General features: G+C 41.0%; 1 protein-coding gene across 1 annotated transcript in view; it reads left to right on the forward strand.

Moving 5' to 3' along the window:
• Rtn4ip1 (reticulon 4 interacting protein 1) overlaps positions 1 to 23,457 on the forward strand; it is a 49,643-nt gene that overhangs the window by 22,756 nt on the left and 3,430 nt on the right. The window contains exons 5-8 of the mRNA XM_013022418.1: positions 1,503 to 1,551; positions 5,516 to 5,652; positions 11,301 to 11,484; positions 14,006 to 14,098. Coding sequence (XP_012877872.1) covers positions 1,503 to 1,551; positions 5,516 to 5,652; positions 11,301 to 11,484; positions 14,006 to 14,098 — 463 coding nt within the window. The remainder of the gene's footprint in view (positions 1 to 1,502; positions 1,552 to 5,515; positions 5,653 to 11,300; positions 11,485 to 14,005; positions 14,099 to 23,457) is intronic.

Below are 23,457 nucleotides of genomic sequence, written 5' to 3' on the forward strand. Positions count from 1 at the left end.
TCTTTTTTTTTTTTGGTCGGTCCTGGGGCTTGAACTCTGGGCCTGAGCGCTGTCCCTCAGCTCTTCATCTCAAGACTAGTGCTCTACCACTTGAGCTACAGCACCACTTCCAGTTTTCTGGTGGTTTTTTGGAGGTAAGAGTTTCACAGACTTTCCTGCCCAGGCTGGCTTTGAACCGTGATCCTCAGCTCTCAGTCTCCTGAGTAGTTAAGATTACAGGCGTGAGCCACCTGCGCCCGGCTTCGATATCTTTTTAATCTGGCCCTTTCAGAAGAAATTAATTAATTTCAAGATTTTTTTGTTTGTTTTTACTAGAAAAAACTTCAGTGTAGTGTTTGTAGTAGCTAGAGAATTCCCTCACTTAAGGTGGTAGAAAACTGTAGACCTAATGATAGGATGTCATGCAGTTGTTTTTAAAGTCAAGAAATGTTCAGGCATCTGCTACATCCTGGACAGTGTGGTTAGAATAGGCATTAATGGGAGGTCTCTACTTGCAGAATCACTTGGAATGCAGAATGTATGTGTGAATTCATAGCCAAGCAAATGCCAAATGTGTGATGTAGTTATCAGATTCTGGATTATGTCAGAATATATGGAGGAAAACTGAGACTCGGTCCTTCAAGGAAAGGGAGATCTTACCAGATACTGAAGGCATTTTAGATCTCTATGTGTAGAAGTTATAGGGAAGGGTAAAGAGATCAGTGTCTCTAAGGAGGAGAGTTATGTTCAGAAAATAGAAGAAAAGTAGAGTTGACATGATTAGATTAACATTTTTATTAGCTTATATTAGTTACATAAGGGGGGATTTTATTATGACATTTATTATCTATGCATATAATGTGTCCTGATCAGACTTACCCCTCTATCCCTCTCCTTTAACTCCCTCTCCCTTTTACTTTCCTTTCTCCCTCTGCCCACCTTTAGGATAAGCAGTCAGTTCATTGGGTCTCTAAGAGCAGCAAGCTGCAGTGAGCAGCCCTATGAAGATCCTGGAGCCCATGGTGCATGTGCTGATAGGGCACATTTAATTAAGTGCTTTAACAGGAAATCACAGCAAGGATAAGATTATTTCCATTTGATAAGCTTTGCACAACAGGTCTGAGCACAGGATGTTTATCCCACTTTGACAGGAATGTAGTCAGAGGATCTTTCTTAGAAAACAACTAAGTCTTGTACATTTAAAAGGTCCCGAATTTCCCCCTCACAGAAGCAGCTGTGGTAACTCGACCTAGAGAAATTGTAAAGCAGGTGTTACAGAGTACCCTACCAGCTACCCCCCAAATCCCAGCTTATGCTTAGTAGTTTTGTTGATATTTGGTATTTTTCATAAAGAGTTCGTAGAATGTCTGATGTTATGTAGTTACAGCTCCTTCTGAACCTAAAGCAGAAGTCTTTGTGTGTTATAATCTTGGGAAGCTGAGTAAGTCTGTTTGCTTTGGAAACTGTCACTGAGTCAGTTGTAATTTTCAAACATTTATCCATTGGTTTCTTTTGTATTGCAGTGTTTTAATCTTGGGTGCTTCGGGTGGAGTTGGTACTTTCGCAATACAGGTAAAACAAATTTTTAATACTGTAAGCAGGAAGATTTTTTTAAATTTGAATTTATAAATTAACATGTTATGAAGTATGTTTCCTTAAAAACTAAAAGCAGGTCTAGCAAATGAATTGTAATTTCAGCTTGCTCTTCTGAAATGTACATATGCTAATATAGAAAGAAGCATCACTCTTTCTAGTAGTTTAGTATGTAAGTTGAGAATATTGAGGAGAATTCTTTGAAGGGAAGATCATAGGCAGAAAGTTGAGGCGTGGCTCAAGTTGAAGATTACCAGTCTTGGGTGAAAAAGCCAAGTAATAGTGCAAAGTCCAAAAATATAATTTTTGTAAAAGAATATATACAAATGGCCCATGAGTTCATTATTCTTACTCAGCTTATAAAGAGCGAGGGTTTATTATAGATCGTGGTTCAGAGGTTTCAGTCTATGATTGCCTGAGCTATTGCGTTTGGTAAGGATGTACTATGGTGAGGCAGCATATTATGGCAGTAGCATCTGACAGAACTTTTCATCTCATTGCCAGGACATGAGAAGGGAAGGGGAGAGAGAAAGGGGTAACTAGGATTCTGTGATCCTCTTTAAGGGTAAGCCCCAATAACCTGGAACTTTCTACCGGGCCTCAACTATTGAAGTTTCTACCACCTCCCAATAATGCCAAACTGAGAACTAACCATTTAACACCTGAACCTTTGGGGGATATTCGAGGTCTCTCATACATTGCTGGGGGAATATAAAATAGTGTAGCTGCCATGAAGATAGTTTATTGTTTCCTCAAAACGGTGAACATTCAGAAAGATTGCATACTAATGTTCATACCTGCATTATTCATCAGAGTGAAAAACAGAACTAGCTATAGTAGTTGGATAAACAAAATGTGATATATATATATATATATATATATATATAAAATGGAAAAATATTCAGTCATAAAAGGAGAATGAAATTATGGCATTTGATATAAGCTAAATAAATCTTTAAAAAATTATGCTAAGTAGCTAGGAGTGATGGGTCAATACAGTAATCTTAGCTCCTTAGTGGTAAAGATGAGACCATGGTTCTAGACCAGTCCGGCTTCATGATACTCTGCCTCAGGCAACAGCTAGGTAAAGTGGTATACACCTATCATTGTGGCTTAGGAGAGGATCACAGCCCAGGCTGGCTAGGTCATAAAATGAAACTTCCTTGAAAACAACCCATTTGAAAAAGGGTAGGAGGTGTGGCTAAAGTGGCACAATGCCTCCTTAGTAGATGTGAGGTCCTTGGTTTGGTACTGTGAAAATAAATAAAACTATTTTTTTAAGCACAAAAAAATATGCTAAGTAAAAAAAAAATCTAGAAATAAAAGGTCACATATTATTTTATTTATCTCATATTCCAGAATAGATAAATCTACAAATACAGAAAACAGATTAATAGTTATCTGAGGAATTACTGCTTAATGGACATGAAATTTGTTTCAGGGGTGATAATATTCTGAAATTAGATTGAGGTATGGATGATAAAAATTCTGGTAAAGGAAAACCAAAACAAGGTATAATAGTTAATCTTGTTTGTCAGACTTGACCGGATTAAGAAATTCCTAAGGGATTGCTAAAGCATACCTCTGGGTGTGTTCAGAAGGGTGCTTCCTGAATCAGATCATGAGGGCTCCCATCACAGAAGAGAATTAGTCCCTAAGGAGGTGGTGGACACGGGGGGTAGGGAGGTGGGGAGGTGGGGGAGAGGGTGTCTTTGAAGGCTGTTTCATGCCCTGCCCCTTCCTGTATCCCCTTCCTCTATTTTCTGGCTGCTATGATGTGAACAGCTCTCTTTCTCCATGCCCTCCTCACTATGTTGGAAATAATTCCCTTATAGTAGTTTCTGTTAGCTATTTAGATCAGATATTAGCAGAAGTAACTAATATACAAGAAACTTTTCTACATTTCTGAAATCAAATGTTGATTAGTTCCATCTCTTCTCTGAGAACTTAATTTCAAAATGACCAATACTAAGGAAAATTACTAGTAAAAATATCAAGGAAAATTCAAGTAAAAACTTTGGCCTTTAAAGAAAAAGAAGCCAGATGCTGGTAGCTCACGTCTGTAATCCTAGCTACTCAGGAGGCTGAGATCTGAGGATCACGGTTCAAAGCCAGCCTGGGCAGGAAAGTCTGTAAGACTCTTATCTCCAATAAACCACCAGAAAACCAGAAGTGGTGCTGTGGCTCAAGTGGTAAAGCACTAGCCTTGAGCTGAACTGCTGAGGACAGTGCCTAGGCTCAGAGTTCAAGCCCCATGACTGACAAAAAGAAAGAGAAAAAAGAAAAAGAAAAAAATTATTTGGATATCTAGAAGAGTACATGCATATCAAAAAAAACAAGTAAAGTTAGATTTTTATCAAACTTTGTGACAGTAACACTTTAATGCCAGGGGTTAAAAATGAAGTGACACCAGTCACTGATGGCTCACGCCTATAAGATCTGAGGACCACAGTTTGAAGCCAGCCTGGGCAGGAAAGTCTGTAACACTATTGTCCCCAATTAACCACCAGAAAACCAGAAGTGGTGCTCAAAGTGGTAAATTGGTAGCCTTGAAAGAAAGAGCTCAGGGACAGTGCCAGGCCCTGAGTTCAAACCCCATAACTAACAAAAACAAGTGATACCAAACACACACCAAGACAAAACTGGCCTTTAAGAGTAAAGAACACATAAGAACTGTTATCAACCTGCTGTGTTAATAACACGGGTTATTGATAATGTTATCTAATATAGATGTAAGGAATGCTCTTCTGATCCCTCTCTGAGAATCTGCTACTGAATTGAGCTTCTCCAACTGAAATAGCTAAAAAACTCATGGTGAATGTTAAATGTGGAATTACAAAACTAAACAGAGTCTTAGAAGTTTAGAGTGTAATGTTTAAGTTCAATGAATAGAACTTTTTTTTTTTTTTTTAATTTTGGTTGGTCCTAGGGCTTGCACTCAGGGCCTCAGCTCTGTCCCTGAGCCCCTTTTGCTCAAGGCTAGAACTCTACTACTTGAGTCATTCATCCAGCCACCTCCTCCAGCCTTTTCCTGAGTAGTTTATTGGAGATAGAGCCTCATGGACTCACCTGCCCTAGTTGGCTTCAAACTGTGATTCTCAGATCTCAGCATCCTGAGTAACTAGGATTACAGGTGTGAATCACCAGTGTCTGGTAAGCTGAATACTTTTAATACTGTCTGGAAGACTAAATTAACACTTTTCAGAGATAGAAATGAAGATATGCATTTTTGGCCACTTAAAATGGTCATATTCTGTGGATATGTGGGGGTTTTTTTGCTTTTTTTCTGTCATTTGTCCTTGTCATTGAAGATGATAAATTTGAAACTATCAGCTCCTGTCTTTCCTGATACTAGGTACTGATCACTTCTTGAAATGGATTGATTAAAACTTCCTGCTGTGGGCTGGAGGCATGGCTTAAGTGGTAGAGTCCTTGCATAACAAACACTGAATTCAAACTCCAGTATCATCAAAAACAATACAAAATAAAACTTTATGCCATAGAGGCTCTCTGTTGGAAACCAACAGTTTTTCTTTCTAAACAAAAGTTAAGTCACTTTTACTAGTTTCTGAACAGTCTTCCTTTTTTTTTTTTTTTTTTATTTTTTTTTTGGGTCCGGTCGTGGGGCCTGAACTGTGGGCCTGGGCGCTGTCCCTCAGCTCTTCAGCTCAAGGCTAGCGCTCTACCATTTGAGCCACAGCGCCACTTCCGGCTTTTTTCTTTTTTCTTATATGGTGCTGAGCAATCGAACCCAGGGCCTCATGCATGCAAAGCAAGCGCTCTACCACTGAGCCATCTTCCCAGCCCCTGAACAAAGTCTTCCTATAGTTCTCAGTAAGACAAAGTACTTAAAGTTCCATATTAAAGTACTTAAGGTTTCAAAATTAATCTATGGCACTACCTTAAAAAATAATCTGTTTTATTCCTTTCCTTTTTTTGCCAGATAATGAAGGCTTGGGGTGCTCATGTGACAGCAGTTTGCTCTCAAGACGCCAGTGAGCTTGTAAAAAAGCTTGGGGCAGATGATGTCGTTGATTACAAGTCTGGAAGTGTGGAAGAGCAGTTGAAATCCTTAAGACCGTATGTATTGGAATAATGCTCCTGTTGGGCACATTGTCTTGTGCCTTTACTCTTAGCTCTGTAGAGGCTGAGATGGGGAAGATGGTAGTTCAAGGCCAATCTGGGTAAAAAAATTATCGAAAACCTCATCTCAACCAAGGAAAAAGCTGGCTGTGGTAGTTTGTGCCTGTGATTCCAGCTCCTATGGAAATGGAAATGAAATGATTGTAGTCCAGGTAGACCCAGAAATAATAAATGTGAGACCCTGCCCAAAAAAGAACTAAAGCAGCAACAAGGGCTGGTGCCCTGGCTCAAGAGGCAGAGTGCTTGTCTAGTAAGTGCTTGTCTAGTGAGTTCAAGCCCCAGTACTACTACCAGAGAAGAAAATACAAGAGCCAGCAATGCTCCCATTTGAAGTGCACTCAAGGATAGTTGTAATGCAGGTCTCAGGTAGTTTGGTGGCCTTTCGATTGCTTTGGGAGGAGATCTTTGAAAAGGGAAGAAGTGACGTTGTCCAAAAAGAAATGTACTCTTTACCTGATTTATGTTACTGTAACTCCTCTGTCCATCACCTTTATAATAAAAATAAAAAAAGAGAGAATCTGAAAAATGTACCTTATCATTAAAGGTTAAGATAGTACTATAACATACTTTGGTATGTACCAAAGAAGCTACTTTTATCTGATCTTTTGCTAATTTCTTTTTGCTTCTGGTTCTGGGCCTTGAACTCAGGATCTAGGTGCTGTTCTTTAGTATTTTTGCTGTACCACTTGAGCCATAACTCTACTTCTGCTGGCTGTTTGGTAGTTAATTGGAAAAACTAGAGTTTCTTGCCTAGGCTGGCTTTGAATTGTGATCTTTGCATATAAGCCCCAAGTAGCTAGGATTACAGACTAAACTTCTTTTGCTCATTTTTAAGATGTTTGCTCACATTTATTGCTGGTTTGTAAAGGTCTCAAGGTAAATCGGAAGTGTGCTGCCTTCTCTGGTGTGTGTCACACAGGAGGGGTAGAGTAGTTCATGAAACCATGTGATTGGCACCAAACACAGTTTCAGTGTTTTGGAGCTATAAGAACCTAAGAAAGCAATGTAAGGGTAAATGCTAGAAAGTGAGCACCACCCTGGTTGTCCTCAGTGGTCTGAATGCTCACTAGGCTCTGATTTGGCCTGAGGTACTAGATAGGGACAGACTCAGGAATTTTCTCAACCCCCTCAATCTTCAGACCATGATTTGTTTACTTTATTTATTTATTTATTTATTTTTGAGTTCGGTCGTGGGGCCTGAACTCTGGGCCTGGGCACTGTCCCTCAGCTTTTCAGCTCAAGGCTAGCGCTCTACCACTTGAGCCACAGTGCCACTTCTGGCTTTTTTCTTTTTGCTTATGTGGTGCTGAGGGATCGAACCCAGGGCCTCATGCATGCAAGGCAAGCGCTCTGCCACTGAGCCACCTTCCCAGCCCCCATGATTAGTTTACTAATCTGATTTTTATTAACATGACAGAACCAAAGCCAAAAGTGGGTTTGAGAAGTATTTGGAAGACTGGTTTGCTGCTATGATTACAAAGATCTTCCCTTTTAAAAAATTTTTGTTTTAATTAATTTTTTTCTTTAGTTTTCAAAAAAACCACTTATTCTTGCCCATGTTGAGAAGAGTATTTCAATCAATTAAAAGAAGGTGGATACCTATGATCCACCCATAACACTCTTGAGCATCTATCTACCCAGAACATTACAGTTCAGGATACAGTAAAGATACTTGCACATCCATGTTCATTGCTGCACTATTCACAATAGTCAAGTTATAGAAACAGCCCAGATACCCTACAGTAGATGAGTGGATCCAAAGAATGTGCCACCTATATGCAATAGAATTTTTCACAGCCATTACAAAGAATATGTCATTTGCTGGGAAATGAGTGGACCTAGAACAAATCACGTTATGTGAAATAAGCCAAGCTCAGAGAGACAAACAGTGTATATATTCTCACATATGTGGAAGCTAGATCTAAAATACAACTGGACTGTATAATTATAGAAAATATTCTAGGCATTCACATACAAACAGATTAAAGGATGATACTACTAAGGGACAAACTCAAAGGTATAACTTCTCTGAACATCTAAAATATTATTTCTCAAAATGAATTCCAGGAAATGAAAACATATTCTGTTTTGGGTGTTTGTTTTTGCTTTTGGAAGGTTTTGTTTTTCTGTCTTTTTAGGGGAGAGTAAATTGTGGGGATTGGGGAGAAATGGAAGGAGGAAGGGTAAACAAACAAATTTGAACTATGCAACTTGCAGAAAGGGATGGGGGAAAACGGGGGGGGGGGAGGAAGCAAAGGAAAAGAGTGACATTGTCCAAAAGGAATTGTACTCTCACCTGACTTATGAAATGGTAACTTCTCTGTATAACACCTTAATAATTACAATTAGAGTACATTTTTAAAAAGGGTGCCAGGAGCAGCTCCTCTCTGGCAATGCCTAGTCTTGGACCACCCACCGACTCCAACAGGAGCAGGGCATGTGTCAGAACAGCCAGCTGGGTCATCATTCCTTTCACTATTTAGCATTGACCCTTGCCAATCCCCAGCCTAAATCTTGGAAACAACAGTGAACATGACATATTCCTGCTGTGATGGAGCTTGCATGCTAGTTGGGAAGTTTTAGTTTTCAGTATTCTGAGGAAAGTTGATGCATGAAAGGAGGAAAAGAAATGATTGGAAAAGAGGTTCTCTTGGTTGGAGATTTAGAAATGCTTCTTCCACCTGGGTGCTGGTGGCTATGCCTGTAATCCTAGCTACTGAGATTTGAGGATCGCAATTCAAAGCCAGCCTGGGCAGAAAAGTCCATGAGACTCTTATCTCCAATAAAACAACAGAAAACGAAGTGGCGCTGTGGCAGAAGTGGTAGAACACTAGCCTTGAGCTGAAGAGCTGAGACAACAGAAAACTGGAAGTGGCGCTGTGGCAGAAGTGGTAGAACACTAGCCTTGAGCTGAAGAGCTGAGGGACAGTGCCCAGGCCCAGAGTTCGAGTGCCAAGACCAACAATAAATAAATGAATAAATGAATAAATAAAATGCTGCTTCTAGCTACATGCTGGTGGCTCAATGCCTGTAATCCTAGCTATTCAGGATGAAGTCTGGTGATCATGGTTCAAAACCAGTCTATAAGACTCTCATCTCCAATCAACCAGTATAAAGCTGGAAGTGGAGCTGTGGTTCAAGGGGTAAAGCGCCAGCCTAAAGTGGAGTCTTCTTTGAGGAAGCAGCATTTGGCAGTCTGCATTAGACAAGCTCTTTAAATAGGGTTTTTTTTTGTTTTGTTTTGCATGTTTCCTACTGTATCTTCCTATCTGGTATTGTAGGGAAGTGGTAAATAGTAAGTATTCAATAATATTTGATTCATTATGGAGGTAATCCAGAGATAATGGCATGTCCATATGATTGAGGGCTCACAGCTACTCTCCTGTGTGAATGAATGTCCAGGCCTTCTAAGCCTGGCCTTTGGGAAGTGAGGACATGACGAGTCTCTAGGATTTGGCTTGTGGATAGCAGAAGTTGAGTTTAATCGCATGTCTTTTGCTGCTAGGAAGAGCAGCATTACCCTGAAGCCAACACCTGAATATACCTTCAGCTTCATGTAGGTCTGGAATTTGCTTCCAGAGGAAGGGCAGCTTGACAGATGGAAGTCTGAAGGACACTCAATCTAACCTGTAGCCCTGTGCTATATTTCCATACCAGGTATCTCTGGCAGGTGGTCTTGTCACTGTACTTGCCCTGGTCTACAAATGGAGACCATTACTTCTATTTCTCTTCTGTTCCCCTCCCCTCCTCTTTCCTCCTTCCTTATTTTTTTTGACAACTTCAGTTAAAATTGACTTTTGGAACTTTAATCAGGAATTTGAGCTCTGAATCTACCTTCAGTATAGTTGTGCCTTCCAAGTAGCAACTCGTTAGCTATTTAAATCCTGAAAGTTTTATAGCAAGAAGTGGTTTTGAGATCCTTCAGTCCTCTGTAGTTGAGAAAAGAAATGTCAGATGGTTTATGAAGGTTTTGCGTGTTCATGCTACATTAATCATTAGTGTGATATTGGTCTACAACAACATGATCCCCAGACTTCCTTTACGTATTCTAATATTTGTTTATTCAAAAATTGAAAATGGGCTGGGAAGGTGGCTCAGTGGTAGAGCGCTTGCCTTGCAAGCCTGAGGCCCTGGGTTCGATTCCTCAGCACCACATAAGCAAAAAGAAAAAAGCCGGAAGTGGCGCTGTGGCTCAAGTGGTAGAGCACTAGCCTTGAGCTGAAGAGCTGAGGGACAGCGCCCAGGCCCAGAGTTCAAGCCCCACGACCGGACCCAAAAAAAAAAAATTGAAAATGAAGTGGAAACTTTTTTTGTGGTCAGCCAAGGGGCTTCAACTCAGGCCTAGGTGCTATCCCTGAGCAATTTTGCTCAAGGCTAGCATTCTACCACTTCGATCCACAGCTCCACTTCCAGTTTTCTTTTCTTTCCAATGGTTAACTGGAGATAAGTGTCTCATAGATTTTCCTGCCTGGGCTATTTTTGAACCATAATCCTCAGATCTCAGCCTTCTGAGTAGCTAGGATTATAGGTGTGAGCCACCAACACCCACAAGTAGAAACTTTTTAGTGAGAATAATCATCTATAAGGTCATTCTCCTGTGTTGCATAACCTTTCATTTTTATCTTTCTTTAGTTTAATTTAAAAAAAATCTCTTAAAGGCTCAAGGTTAATGAAGATAGCAAAAGCCTGTTTTAGAAGCTTTGATGTTTGACTTTATCCAGATGGATTTGGAAAGGAAAAGGCCTTACCCAGTCAATGGATTAGCTTAATTTATTCTCTCTCAATAGGTATTTGTTTTCAAAAGTATTTAAGATCTTTAGGCTGTTGTTTTAAGTAGAATACAGTGATTATAGCTGTTTTAGGTTAGCTTTAAGGATTTGAATATCTGTCAGTTCCTCTGGATTCCATTAGGATGAATCTTTTGGCATGTTAGAACAGAATTGAAGACAGAGAGAAGGGTATTGATTTCTCTTCTTATATTATCTTGATTTGGTACATGAAATTAAAACAGAACACGCCAGAAGATAACAAGGATGTGTCTACAAACATTTCTGGCTGAGGAGGGAATACAAGCAAATCAATCTGATGAGCAAAAACATATCCTTTCAAGTATCCATTTGCACCAAGGAATACTTAGGATGTATTAAGTGGATAACTTTTAGTTCCTCTATGGATTATTTTGGACGTGAGAGCCTCTTCTGTGCATCTGAGCTTTACCTCTTTACCACCGAGCTTAAGTTGTTCCCAAAGTTTTAGAAAATATGATTTTTACCAGAAGAAAAAGTCACTTTTGGAAGTGGAGCTGTTGCTCAACGGGTAGAACATTAGCCTTGATAAATAAAGCCCAAGGACAGCACCCAGGACCAGCACAAAGAAAAAAAGGGAAGGGAAAAAGTCACTTTCAGTTTAGCTTGGAAAGAAGTTATTGATGCAGTGGCAGCCAATAAGCAGCCACAATTTATAAGCGTCACAATTTATAAATTGTCACTGCAGTACAATCTGTAGACAGTGGTAAAGGGAATAAAGGAATATCCAAGCCTAGTGAAGCTAACAAAGGTGTTCTGATTTTGACTTTCTCTCTCCAGGTTTGATTTTATCCTTGATAATGTTGGTGGATCCACTGAAAAATGGGCTCTAAATTTTCTCAAGAAATGGTCAGGAGCCACCTATGTGACTTTGGTGACTCCTTTCCTCCTGAACATGGACCGACTGGGCATAGCAGATGGCATGTTGCAGACAGGAGTCACCATGGGTACCAAGGCATTAAAGGTGGGAAGGAGAGTCTTTGTGGTGAGATAGAGAGCAAGCAAGTAACTGCTGTGCTCAAAATTACTTTTCCAGTTTACTTTCTCTTCTCTTGGAACACTGTACCTGCTAGCATGGACACTAGAGTCAGGGCCTGGATTCAGATTCTGAGCCCTACTCAGTAGCTGTGTGGCCCAATACAAATTACTTAACATGTCTGAACCCAATGGCTTTACCTATAAAATGAGGCTAATAATCTATGTATCTTACTACATTTTTGTAAGCATCAAATGAAATAATCCATCTGAAGAACTTGGCACAATGTGAGGTACATTAAAAGCTCTTGTTAGGCCTCAGAAGGTGGCTCAGTGGTAGAGTGCTTACCTCCCATGCATGAGGCCCTGGGTTCGATTCCTCAGTGCCACATAAACAGAAAAAGCCAGAAGTGGCTCTAGTGGTAGAGCATTAACTTTGAGTGCAAAAGCTGAGGGACAGCACCCAGGCCCAGAGGCCAAGCCCCACCACCTACCAAAAAAAAACTTGCTAAATATTAGTCATTATTACTTTCCATCTATCCCCTTGGACTCTCTTCCTGCTTATACTTGGTGGCCTCTATTTCACTAATCTTAACACATATAGTACCTTGTATTTAAAGGTAGAAACTGTATTAGGACAGCATACAGTTGCTGTTTTTATGACAGAATGGGGATATAACAAGTATTCCTAGACTGGCGCTTATTGCCTTCTGCAATCTTATCAGCATGTTATTGAATTGTAGAAGAAAAATCAACTATTACTGTAGTGAGGCTGCAAAGGCTAAGCCTGCTACCATTCTCCTGCTGGGTTTATATCACTGTCCTGACAAGGCATATGTCTTGTGAATTATAAACTGTAGTTATTAATGGCATTCTAGGATTTTCCTGGACTTGACTAGTTAGCTTGATTCTGTTCACAGTCCACTGTTGCCAGGGCTTTGAAAAGCTAAAAAAAGGCAAGATAAAAGGTTGAGTCATTAGGACAATTCAGCCAATTCTTACCTAACTTGTCAGATGATAGGCATGATCATCATTTTTGGCTGCTTCTTTTCTTCTACCTTCCTCCTCCTCCCTCTCCTTTTTTTCTTTCCCCTCTCTCTTTCCTCCCTCCCTTGGAATGACAATATTTATATGAAATGTATATGAATAGTAGAGATGAACAAACCAAGCTTTGTATCGGGCAGTGGAGAAAGGGATCTCAGCTGTCTTTTGTTGCCTCCTCGAGAAGCCTAATCTTTTCTGTGCTTTAAAATACAAGTTTAAGGGCTGGGAAGGTGGCTCAGTGGTAGAGCGCTTGCCTTGCATGCATGAGGCCCTGGGTTCGATTCCTCAGCCACATAAGCAAAAAGAAAAAAGCCAGAAGTGGCTCTGTGGCTCAAGTGGTAGAGCGCTAGCCTTGAGCTGAAGAGCTGAGGGACAGCTCCCAGGCTCAGAGTGCAGGCCTCACGACTGGACCCCCCTCTAAGAAAATAAAATACAAGTTTAAGCTTTCTATAAGATTCTAAGTTTGTGAGCCACTGAGACCTCTTACAAGTTAACCTTCAGAGCTGTCTCCAAGAGTAAATACTCTACTCTTGGTTTTCCTCTCCCCTCCAGTCTGTGCTCACCTCATAGTTGTGGGTAGATGCAGAAATAGCGGTAGTATAGTACTGCCAATCTTGTACTACCTCTTGGATAGTTCCTTTTGATGAACTGTGGTTGGCTAGTTATTCAGATATATGGAAACATTAGCCCAGCTGAGAGGCTGAGGCAGGAGTACTGTGCATTTGAGACCAACTTGGACTACATAGCAAGACCCTGTCTCAGAAAAAAATCGGGGGGTGGAAGAACACCTGAACTTGCTCTTTCAATAATTGACATAAAGAACATCAGTTGTAAGGGGGCACAGCAGTAGAGTTGAGCACTCCTAGTGTTAAGAATTTTGCTCATCCTTATCGGGAGAGATCTTTGTCTCATAATAGATGGGTTGGTATTTGTCATATTGTAGGGGAAACCAGGAAAATATACAGTAGTTTTATACTTTTGCCTTTACAGCTGCTTTATTTCTATCAGAGCCAGAAAAACCTGGGTTTTCTTGTCTGCAGTACTATTTTGTTGGCTTATTTCTCCTGAGACAATTTGAAAATTGATTTTCTGATCTCTCTGGGCCTTTTTCAAACCTTGTAGGAGGAATTTGGCTGTCTCAGCCCCTGATTTGTCCTAGGGAGGCAGTTCAGTGTGTGACTATCCAGACTGTCTTTCAGGGAGGGATTTCCTGAGCTCACTACTCATCAGCTTAGAGAGGATGCCTGAGCTGACATGCACATGTCCTGTTCATTTGTTTATTTCTTAACCGTTATGGAGCGTCACTTCTCTGTCAGTCACTGTGCTAAGATGCTGGGCATAGCACTCATGTGTTGGCATGAAATGGGAAACCTGTTTATCTATCCAGAAAAGGCCTTGCCCTGAATTTGTATTTAGCCATATTTTATCCTTTTCTATATTTGACATGTTTTCTTTCTTCTTTTTAGCATTTCTGGCAAGGAGTCCATTATCGCTGGGCCTTTTTCATGGCCAGTGGTCTATATCTAGATGAAATTTCAGAATTGGTGGATGCTGGAAAGGTAGGTACTTCTGGAAACCTTTTATTTAGGAAGAGTGTGTGTGTGTGTGTGTGTGTGTGTGTGTGTGTGATGGGGCCTGAAACCTTTTATTTAGGAAGAGAGAGAGAGAGAGAGAGAGAGAGAGAGAGTGTGTGTGTGTGTGTGTGTGTGTGTGTGTGTGTGTGTGTGTGTGTGTCTGAACTCTGGGTCTGGGTGCTGTCCCTCAGCTCTTCAGCTCATGGCTAGTGCTCTACCACTTGAGCCACAGCGCCACTTCTGGCTTTTTCTGCTTATGTGGTGCTGAGGAATCGAACCCAGGGCCTCATGCATGGGAGGCCAGCACTCTACCACTGAGCCACCTTGCCAGCCCTTAGGAACTCTTTTTAAAGTGTTATTATGAAGGTGCTACAGAGGAGTTACAGTTGCATAAGTCAGGTAAAGAGTGTATTTCTTTTTGGACAGTGTCACCCCTTCCCTCACTCTCAGTTTTTCCTTCCTGTCCCCACCTACAAGTTGTATAGTTCATTCTTAACACAGTGTCCAATGAGTACCATTGCTGCATTTTTTCAACTTTTGTCCCTCTATTTCTCTGCCTCTCCTTATACTCTCAAAGACATATAAATGAGCAAACAGAAAAAAAAAGAAAACAAAGACAGTAAAAAATATTTAGAAACTTTTGTAATACTGAAGCACCTCTTGTAGACCTGTCTACCATGTCCTACCCATGCAAACTCTATAGAGAAGGCTTGGCCAGGTTATATACTGCCTTCCCTGGCCAAATTGAAGTGTCATATTCTTGTTTCTGTTGCCAACAGAACCATAGACACAGACTGGAAAAGAACTTAAACTATCTAGTTCACTCCCGTTGCATTGTAAGAAAAGAGCTAAGCCCTGGAAGATTCCCCCCAACCCCTCCTGCCCCCTCCACAAATGCTCTGAGTTAGATGGTAGCAGAGGGATCTGCATTGGGCTGCAAAGGTGAGAGAACAGTAAATTTCAGTACAGCTGCTTCTGGAGCTTGCTCAGTCTAAGGTGAGGCTGCCCCAGGGGTAAGGTAACTTCCAGGTGAGAGGGAAACAAGTACTAAATCCTACTGTAGCTAGATTATGAGGTCACCAAGGTCTCTGGATTCCCAGAGTAGTGTTATAAAGTCTAAGACAAATAAATGATGCATCTGAGAAGGTCAAAGGCCACGGTAATGGATGGGTAGAGATAACTGATTAATATGCTCTGACTCTGGGCATCTGTCCTGTGGGAAGTTTTTGTGGAAAGAGACTACTGTTTAGAAAGTCTAGTCATTCCTTTTGTTTTCAGAATAGCTCTCATTGATCCTGAAGTTGGAAAGGCTCCTCAGCTGCCACTTGCTTATTTGAGTTCTTACAGGGTTGTAACTGCCCTGACACTCCATCGTGATATTCCTGACATATCTAGAACTATAGTCTGGTGCTGATGTGTGTGATGCTAGTGTAATTCCCATTGAGAGATTTATGTAATTATAGGATAAAAAACTTGGGTACCTTAGAGGCTTGTATGAGACCATAGATACGATGATTCTCATATATGTATGACAAATCGGTTCAAAGAGGAAAAAAGGGATTGGAGACATGGCTCAGGTGGTAGAGTACCAGCCAATGAATGAAAGCATCAGACATTGTGTTTGAATCTCATTCTTTTGAAAGAAAGCTTTAATTTTTTATTTTTATTATAAGGGTTACAGTTACATGTCAAATTAAGTAATGAGTACATTTCTTTTGGACATTGCCATTCCTTCCCTCACTGCCCCCCAAAGAAAAAAAAGTGGGAAAAGGGATGGGATTATGCTTGGAGAAGGAGGACCAGAACTCATATCCCCTGACAGTCCAGTGCTGTGCTTTTCCTGCTCTACAGTACAGTTGCCTTCTTAGTGCTTAGGGCTCATTTGGGACTTTAACGTATGTTTTCTTGTCATTTTGCAGTGGACAGGAAAAGATCTGTGTCTATACATTTGGATAGCGCCCCTAGAGGTGGGCTTCCATTTGCCAAGTACCCCCTGCTAGACTCATGCTTCTTGTTGGACCACTTCATCTTTCCATTTTGATTGTAGAAAAGAGTATTTTTAGGAACTCTAGTGTCTGTTTTTTGTGCATTTCAGTTTCTTTATTTTATATAGCAAAAGAACTACATATAGAATATAGCTGGTTACTGCTTCCTTAGTTTTTGGTTCTAAGTCTGTGATTTTTTTTCTTGGACTTTTAGCTCTTATCATATCTTGGGTAGAAAAGGGGTTCAGCACCATTGTAACTGTGTAAATGCCTCTTTGTGGCTTTCTCCCACATCCCACAGGGATGCTTGTTTTCTTGCTGGGAAGAATGAAACAAACTCATCAAGTAAGTGCTTCATCAGCTGGAATTGTACTGTTAAAGAGGTCGCTGACCTCCAGAATGACAGAGCATGTCCTCCTATCTGCATCAGGATGTCCACATACTTGTTGTTGCTCTTTTTATTCAAAATATTATGACTCTCTCTCTACCTAGAACTTAATGTTTACCCAACAGAAATAAAAGGTGACTTGTATGTATGTATGTACCAACTTAACTTGGCAGATAACTAGTAGAATGGCTCAAAAAGCACATGAAAGATCAAATGATGACCTTGACATGTCCTTAGAGGAAGATGAGTAAGAGCTGTTCCCTTTCCATTGATTGTCCTCTCTCCTCTCCAGGGCGTTGGGCTTGGGATTCATTTTGACACTGAAGGGCTCTGGGCCTGTGTAAGTGGATAGTTGACACTGGACGTCCCGGTGAGGTCAGCCCTCTTGCCAGATCCCTGCTTCCATGAGAATGAGAGTGGTTACTGCCTATAGTCACAGACACAGCAGACCTTACATTATGGCGAAGTCAATAGAGATTTGCTTGACTGGATGAGGACATTGAAGTTTGTCAAGCTTTGGCCAAGTGTCTAATCAATTTGCAGTTGTTTGAGGAGCTACAGAGGCTTTTTTATAGTGTAAAGCCATGAAGCAACAGAGCCATGTGCTTCATGATTTTAGATAAATATATTCACAAGCATCAAACCCCCAAAAGTAGGGAAAGTTATTTTAATTAAGCTTTCCTTGACTCCTGTCCCTCAATTACTGAGACTCTACTTGCCACATATAACTAATATTACCCTTTTTGGTTACCCCAAAGCCATTTTGTCTTATCCAAATGGGGAATTTTTTCTTTTCTGTTCCAAACACTAGCATCTTGCTTTTTTAGCAGTGGGCCTTGAACTTTATTTCACACTAGTATGAAAAATTTTCTATGCTGGCCGCCAGTGTCTCATGCTTATAATAGCTACTTAGGAGACTAAGATCTGAGGATTGTGTTCAAAGCTAGCCCAGGCAGGAAAGTCATAAGACTTTAGTAACCACCAGAAAGTCAAGAGTGTAACTGTGGCTCAAGTGGTAGAGTGCTAGCCATGAGCAAAATACTCAGGGACAGCACCTAGGCCCTGAGTTCATGCCCCAGGACAAGCACACTAAAATTTTTCTTTTAGTCTTTATTTTGTAAACAGCTGCATAGTATTCCTTAGTCTTTTATTTTGTAAACAACTTCATAGTATTCCTTTGTATATGTGTATTTTCATCATTGTAGTATTTCAGTGAATAGCTCAGTATTTGTGTGGAGCACATAATTGTGAGTATGTCCATATCTCTTTATGGAAATGGAATTGTGTGAGTCAGAAGAGACCCACAATTTGTAATCTTGATAAATATTGGAATAGCCAGCTTTTGAAAATTTAGTGTCTAGGATTTGTTTTGTGGCCTCCCCTCAGGCCCTTTTTAAAATTTACCATTCTCTTCATTATTTCTGGACATGGGGAGGTCTGACACTCCTCTTTGTCACTTGTCCTAATTTTGTTATCCTGATGCGCTGCAGTAAAAATGATGAAGCCTGAGAGTTACTGTCTACAATACTGAGCACTGTCATCGAGTCCATAGCAACTTCGTCCTCTGCTGCCTTTGCCTTCTCACAAAGCAGCACTCAGTAGATACTTTGGAATTGACGGTCCTGTTCCTTTAAATGTAACCACCTTTCTCAGGCCCAGGAGTGATGAGGGGCTTGTGAGACCTCACAATCCATTCCCCCTAGAGATAGTGTCTAGGTGTTGTCTTGCATGGCTGTAGTGAGAAGGCTTGTTGTATACAGTAGGATGTCATGTTTATGTTAGCTGTTAATAGTTTGAGTCTGAATTTTAAGTAGTATTTTCATTGTATCTTAGCAAACTACACAGTCAGCCAAATTAAGATGAGGCTTTTGTTTAATATTCTCTGAGCTAAGAATGGTTTTTATAATTTTAATTTTTTTTTCTCTTTTAAAAAAAACTTACAAAGCCAGGCACTGGTGGCTCATGCTTGTAATCCTAGCTACTCAGGAGACTGAGATCTGAGGATCACAGTTTGAAGCCAGCTTGGGCAGAAAAGTTCCCCTGAGATACTTCAGTTACCACTCAAAATCCAGAAGTGGTGCTGTGGCTCAAGTGGTAGAACACTAGCCTTGAGCACAAAGAGGCTCAAGGACAACACCCAGGCCCTGAGTTCAAACCTACAACCAACAACAACAACAAATAATCAAACATTATAGACAGTTTGAAACCTTGGTATTTTGTCAGATCTTCATGTATTTGCTCATTGCTTTTGAGGACTAAGGATATGGTAAGGCATATTCATCATCATATCATAGTCATAAAAATGACTGTTTCAAGAAAAAATATTTTTACAAGTCTGATTATATGTGAATGTATATGTTTCCTATTGCTGTAACAGATTATGGAAAACATGATGGCTTAAGACAACATTTATTCATCTATTACATATTAATTTGGTACTAGAGCTTGATCTCAGGGCCTGGCACTGGCAAGGCAAGCCACCACTGGAGCCATGCCTCTAGCCCCACATTTATTATTATTCTGAAGACCAGAAGTCCAAAATGGCTGTATTCTTCCTGGAGGAATATAGAGGGTAATCTGTTTTGTTGCCTTTTCCAGCTTCTAGAGACTGCCTGTATTTCTATCTGAGCCTGTGTCATTCTGACCACCAGAAATTCGGCCATCATGTCTCTTTCTGTGACTTTCACCTTTCTGCCTCCCTCTTGGAAGGACCCCATAATTCCATTGGGACCATTTAGATAATCCAATTGATCTCTCCCATCTCAGGATCTTTGCCCTCATCACATCTTTAAAGTCCCATTCCCACGTAAGGTAACATATTAACAGATTTGTAAAGATTTTTTTTTATTTTAACTACCATGATGCATACAATATCTCAAGGGATAGGAAAGGATCTTGAAATATTTGTTGCCCTAAGAAAGGAAAATAGATGGCTAAGGATCAAAAATAAAGGTGACAATTTTTCTTGCTCCATTTTTTCCCTCCCCATGTATGTATGTATTTAAGGAATCTCACTATATTGACCAGGCTGATCTTGAACTCTAGAACTCATGTAACCCTACTTGCTCAGGCTCTGAGTAGATGAGATTACAGGCATGTATTGCCATACCTGGCTCCTTTCTATCTTTTCCGAGTGCTTTTGTACACTTACATTTTTTCAGACAATTTTTAAAGCCCTTTGATGTTACATATTTAATGGTCACAGGTATACAGAATCCTAGTTGATTAACTAAGCTTTTTGGTTAAACAGTGATGTAGACTTCTCAAACTTTTAGTAAGCATTGGAAGAGTTCCTGGAATTTGATTCAGAACTTGTACTGAGAACCCTTTAGTATTCTGCTTCATGCTGTTGCATATAGAGAGATGTGCTGACCGCACTGAGTTAACCTGAGCAGCACTGTCCACTAGAACTTTCTACAGTGATAGAAATGTTGTGTCTGCATTGTCCAGTATGGCAGCATCTAGCCACATGTGACTGCTGAGTGGCTAGCTCCACTGGAAGGCTGAATTTTTAGTTACTGTACTTGATTCAGTTTAATTGGCCCCATGTTCCTAGAAAATGTGAGTGCTTAGGTAGGTGATTTTCCAGACACTCCAATATAACCACGCCCTAAGTTAGTAGCAGACTGTTTTCCAAACTTGAATTTGTATATTGCAGCTGCATTGTGCTCCATAGAAAGATTGTAATGATTGAGGACTATTACAAAGTTAGCTTGCCACGTATGGAAAATTTCTCTCTCTTTTTTTTTTTGAGATTGATTGGAATATATTGTAAACACACGGAGATGTGACAATGAAAGCCCTTTATGTACAACTAATGTACACTAATATATATATATATATATATATATATTATGTGTATATACATGCACATGTATATTACACACTTACATATATATTGTATATCATATATATAGACACATACACACATTCACTAGCTCATAGACCAAGTGAAGAAACAGACACCAACAATGCAGGTTTGAAGCTCCAGGTACCCTTTTGGGAACCCTGAACATGAATCTCACACTACCTCACTTAGGAATCAAGTTCCCCCTCTAAGAATGTGATTGGTTTAAGTCAGTCACATGCAGTCAGAAGCATGGCTCTTGATTTAAGCCTTAATGAAATTGCATGCAATGGTAACCAACTGAGGGAGCTATCCAAAAGCCATTTGTAGGGTTGTTTGTCAGAAGACATGGCCAGATCCCTGGGCAGCAGCAGCAATATGCCATGGCAGATGTCCCGCAGAAGGATGGTGCCCAAGGATTCTCTCTTCCTCTGTGATCAAGGAGGCCCTGGATTTGAATTCCCTTTCCCTTGTACCTCGTTTGGACTTGGACATGTCTGAAGAGCGAATGTAGAACAATGCTTGGGCATCATTACTTCCTCTGTCTTGGTTATTTTTGCCTTGAAGAAACTCCTGGGTCTTTCTTACCAAAAACAGGATGAGCCTATGGCTTAACTATAGAGGCACGCCCAGCACTCCATCTCACCAGAGAAGACAGGGGTGAGGTGGACGCCAGAGCTTTGGCTTCTTCTCCTATATGGCAGGCTTCTTATGAATCTCATCGCCCGGATGCTTTAGAAGTGTTTCTAGTTGTTTTGATTTTTGTTTTCTGATTCTTACCATATAGCCTAGGCTGGCTTACAACTCATGATCCTCCTATTTACTCCTGAGTGCAGGGCGGTTAACTGGCACGATTTTTCTGAAGTTTTGCTGTTTCCATGGGGAAATGTATGAGGGTTTCTCTGTCACACAGCTAGGATAAGTACTGATGGATAAGTTCTGGATGCTTTCCAAAATGGGTGCTCCCTTGGAGAGCACCCTTGTCCATACTTACCTCCTGTCCTGTCACCTGTCTTCAAGCTTTGACTTTTCTGAAGGCAGGAAGTAGTGAAGAAATAGCAAATTGAAACAAAACTTACCTCTCAGTCTTTTTTTGCTTTTCATCTCAGGGGACTTAGATTCATCCTCTTCCCTTTTACACTGACCAAATCTGGAACTAGTGAGCCCATCACAGGTCAGGGCCTACCTGTCTAAGAAATGTCGCTGGGATTGTGGTCCGGGTGCCTGTCCACAGGTGTGTGGATTTGAACTCAGACCAGAAGCCCTGGGTGTCTGTCCTCATATACTGCACTTAGATGCTGTAGCTTCTGTGCCTAGTGAAGGTTGGGGCCAAGAAACTGGTAAAGAATTGGACAGATTGATACCCCAACACACCCACAGCCATTAAATCATGGATCCTGAGTCCAAGATTGGCTCTGTACCTGACAGCTCTGACTTGCACGGTCCACCTAATCACGTCCTAATCTGTCAAAACAGACCTGCTCAGCTATGTGGATTCCTCTTAGCACAGTTATTTTGTACTTGTGGGAAAACGAGAATTACAGAAACTTCTCTGCTTACTCCTGTGCCTGCCATGTCTTCTTACTACCAGAAAACACATTTTTGCAGCGTTGGAAGTTTTTCTTCACCCTGTCCCTCAAGGGCAGAGAAGGCTTCTGCCTCAGAGTGACCAGAAAGTTAAACTATTGTGGGAGCACATTGAAGCAGGTTAAGGCTCTTCCTGTCCCTGTGTTACAGGAGTGATGTCAGGCAACAGGTACCAAATCTTGGGGCCTGACTCAATGCAGCCTTTGTTAAGAAAAGGAAGAGACCCCACACTTGGAAGCCAGTTCTGAAGGAGGGGCTGTAGTGGGCACCCCCTGATCAGCTGTGAGCCTTGGTGTCTAGGTAGCGGGATGGGTGGCTTTGCGCCTGCCTGCTTTATAACAGGCTCGCTGTGCGGATACACTACAGCAAGGTCATCACATAAACGCTCCCACTTCACTGGGAGTAACCTTTCTTTCCCCTCTCTGGACTTTAACTCTGATCCCTTTGTCCTTCACAAACAAGCACTCTGGGTCTGATGGGAGGCTGGGCCTAGACACTGGCTCATTATCCAGTTAATCTCCATTTGCTGTCACATATTCAGCCAACAGTGGCATTTGCCTGCCTGTAATTTGAAAGCCTTTTTTTTTTTTTTATTTTTTCATTGTCACTTACAGGAATGGCTGAATGACTCATTATGCCATGGTCAGCCCTCTTGGGTTCTCTGCTACAATGGGCCTGCCCAGCCAGATTAAAGTGTGCAGCCACTGCAAGCGGCCAGGTCATCAGGTCAGCATCTGTGGCTGTGGACAGAGCTCTGAAATAAATGAGGCTCCCTGGCTTAGACCGTTCACTCCTAGAGCCTGATTCGTGGACCTGATTGAGATTAGTACCTTGCGCTTAGACGGCAGACACTTAGTGGACCATTGTGGATGAGTGTGTACCACCATTAAGTTTAGGACTGAGAATAACTAGCAGAAAGACAGTGATTCCCACTATAAGTGCTGGTGCACATCTCTTGGGGAGCTTAATCAAAATATACTTTTCCCCCTCTAGGGAGCTTGATATAGTTGTTCTAACAGGGATTCTTGATAATGCATTCTAAGCATGCATCCAGGTGATTTGGTTATCAGCTAAACAGCATCCAGAAAGCAGCATCTTTGGGACTCTAAGGATGGTGATGGGTTTAGGTTTTCCTTAATGTGGGACATACAGAAACCTGAGTGCCTTCCTTTAAAAAAGATGCAAAGGAGTTTCATCTAACAAACCATCTCAGATCAGTTTGTAATGGCTGCAATGTTGAGGATGGTTCTGAGGAATGCCCAGCATTCTGGAATTAATCAATTAGGATGTCCTTCATGGGTAGACAGGAGTGCTGGCACACGTGCCAAACATCTGTCAGGTTTTTTTTTTCTTTACAACTTTTTTTTTTAATTCATCATCTAATCAACAGAGGTGGTCACTTGAAGCCAAAAATAAGCTAAGGCAATTCAAAATTCCCAAAATGTCTGCCTTCTTACCATGCAACAGGATGAAGTTAGGAATGGGGATGGAGCATGTAGGATTAGACAGGAGGTCTCTGGCTCCATCATCTGCACCC

The sequence above is a fragment of the Dipodomys ordii genome, unplaced genomic scaffold (assembly GCF_000151885.1).
Source record: "Dipodomys ordii isolate 6190 unplaced genomic scaffold, Dord_2.0 Scaffold62, whole genome shotgun sequence".
Taxonomy (NCBI): Eukaryota; Metazoa; Chordata; class Mammalia; order Rodentia; family Heteromyidae; genus Dipodomys; species Dipodomys ordii.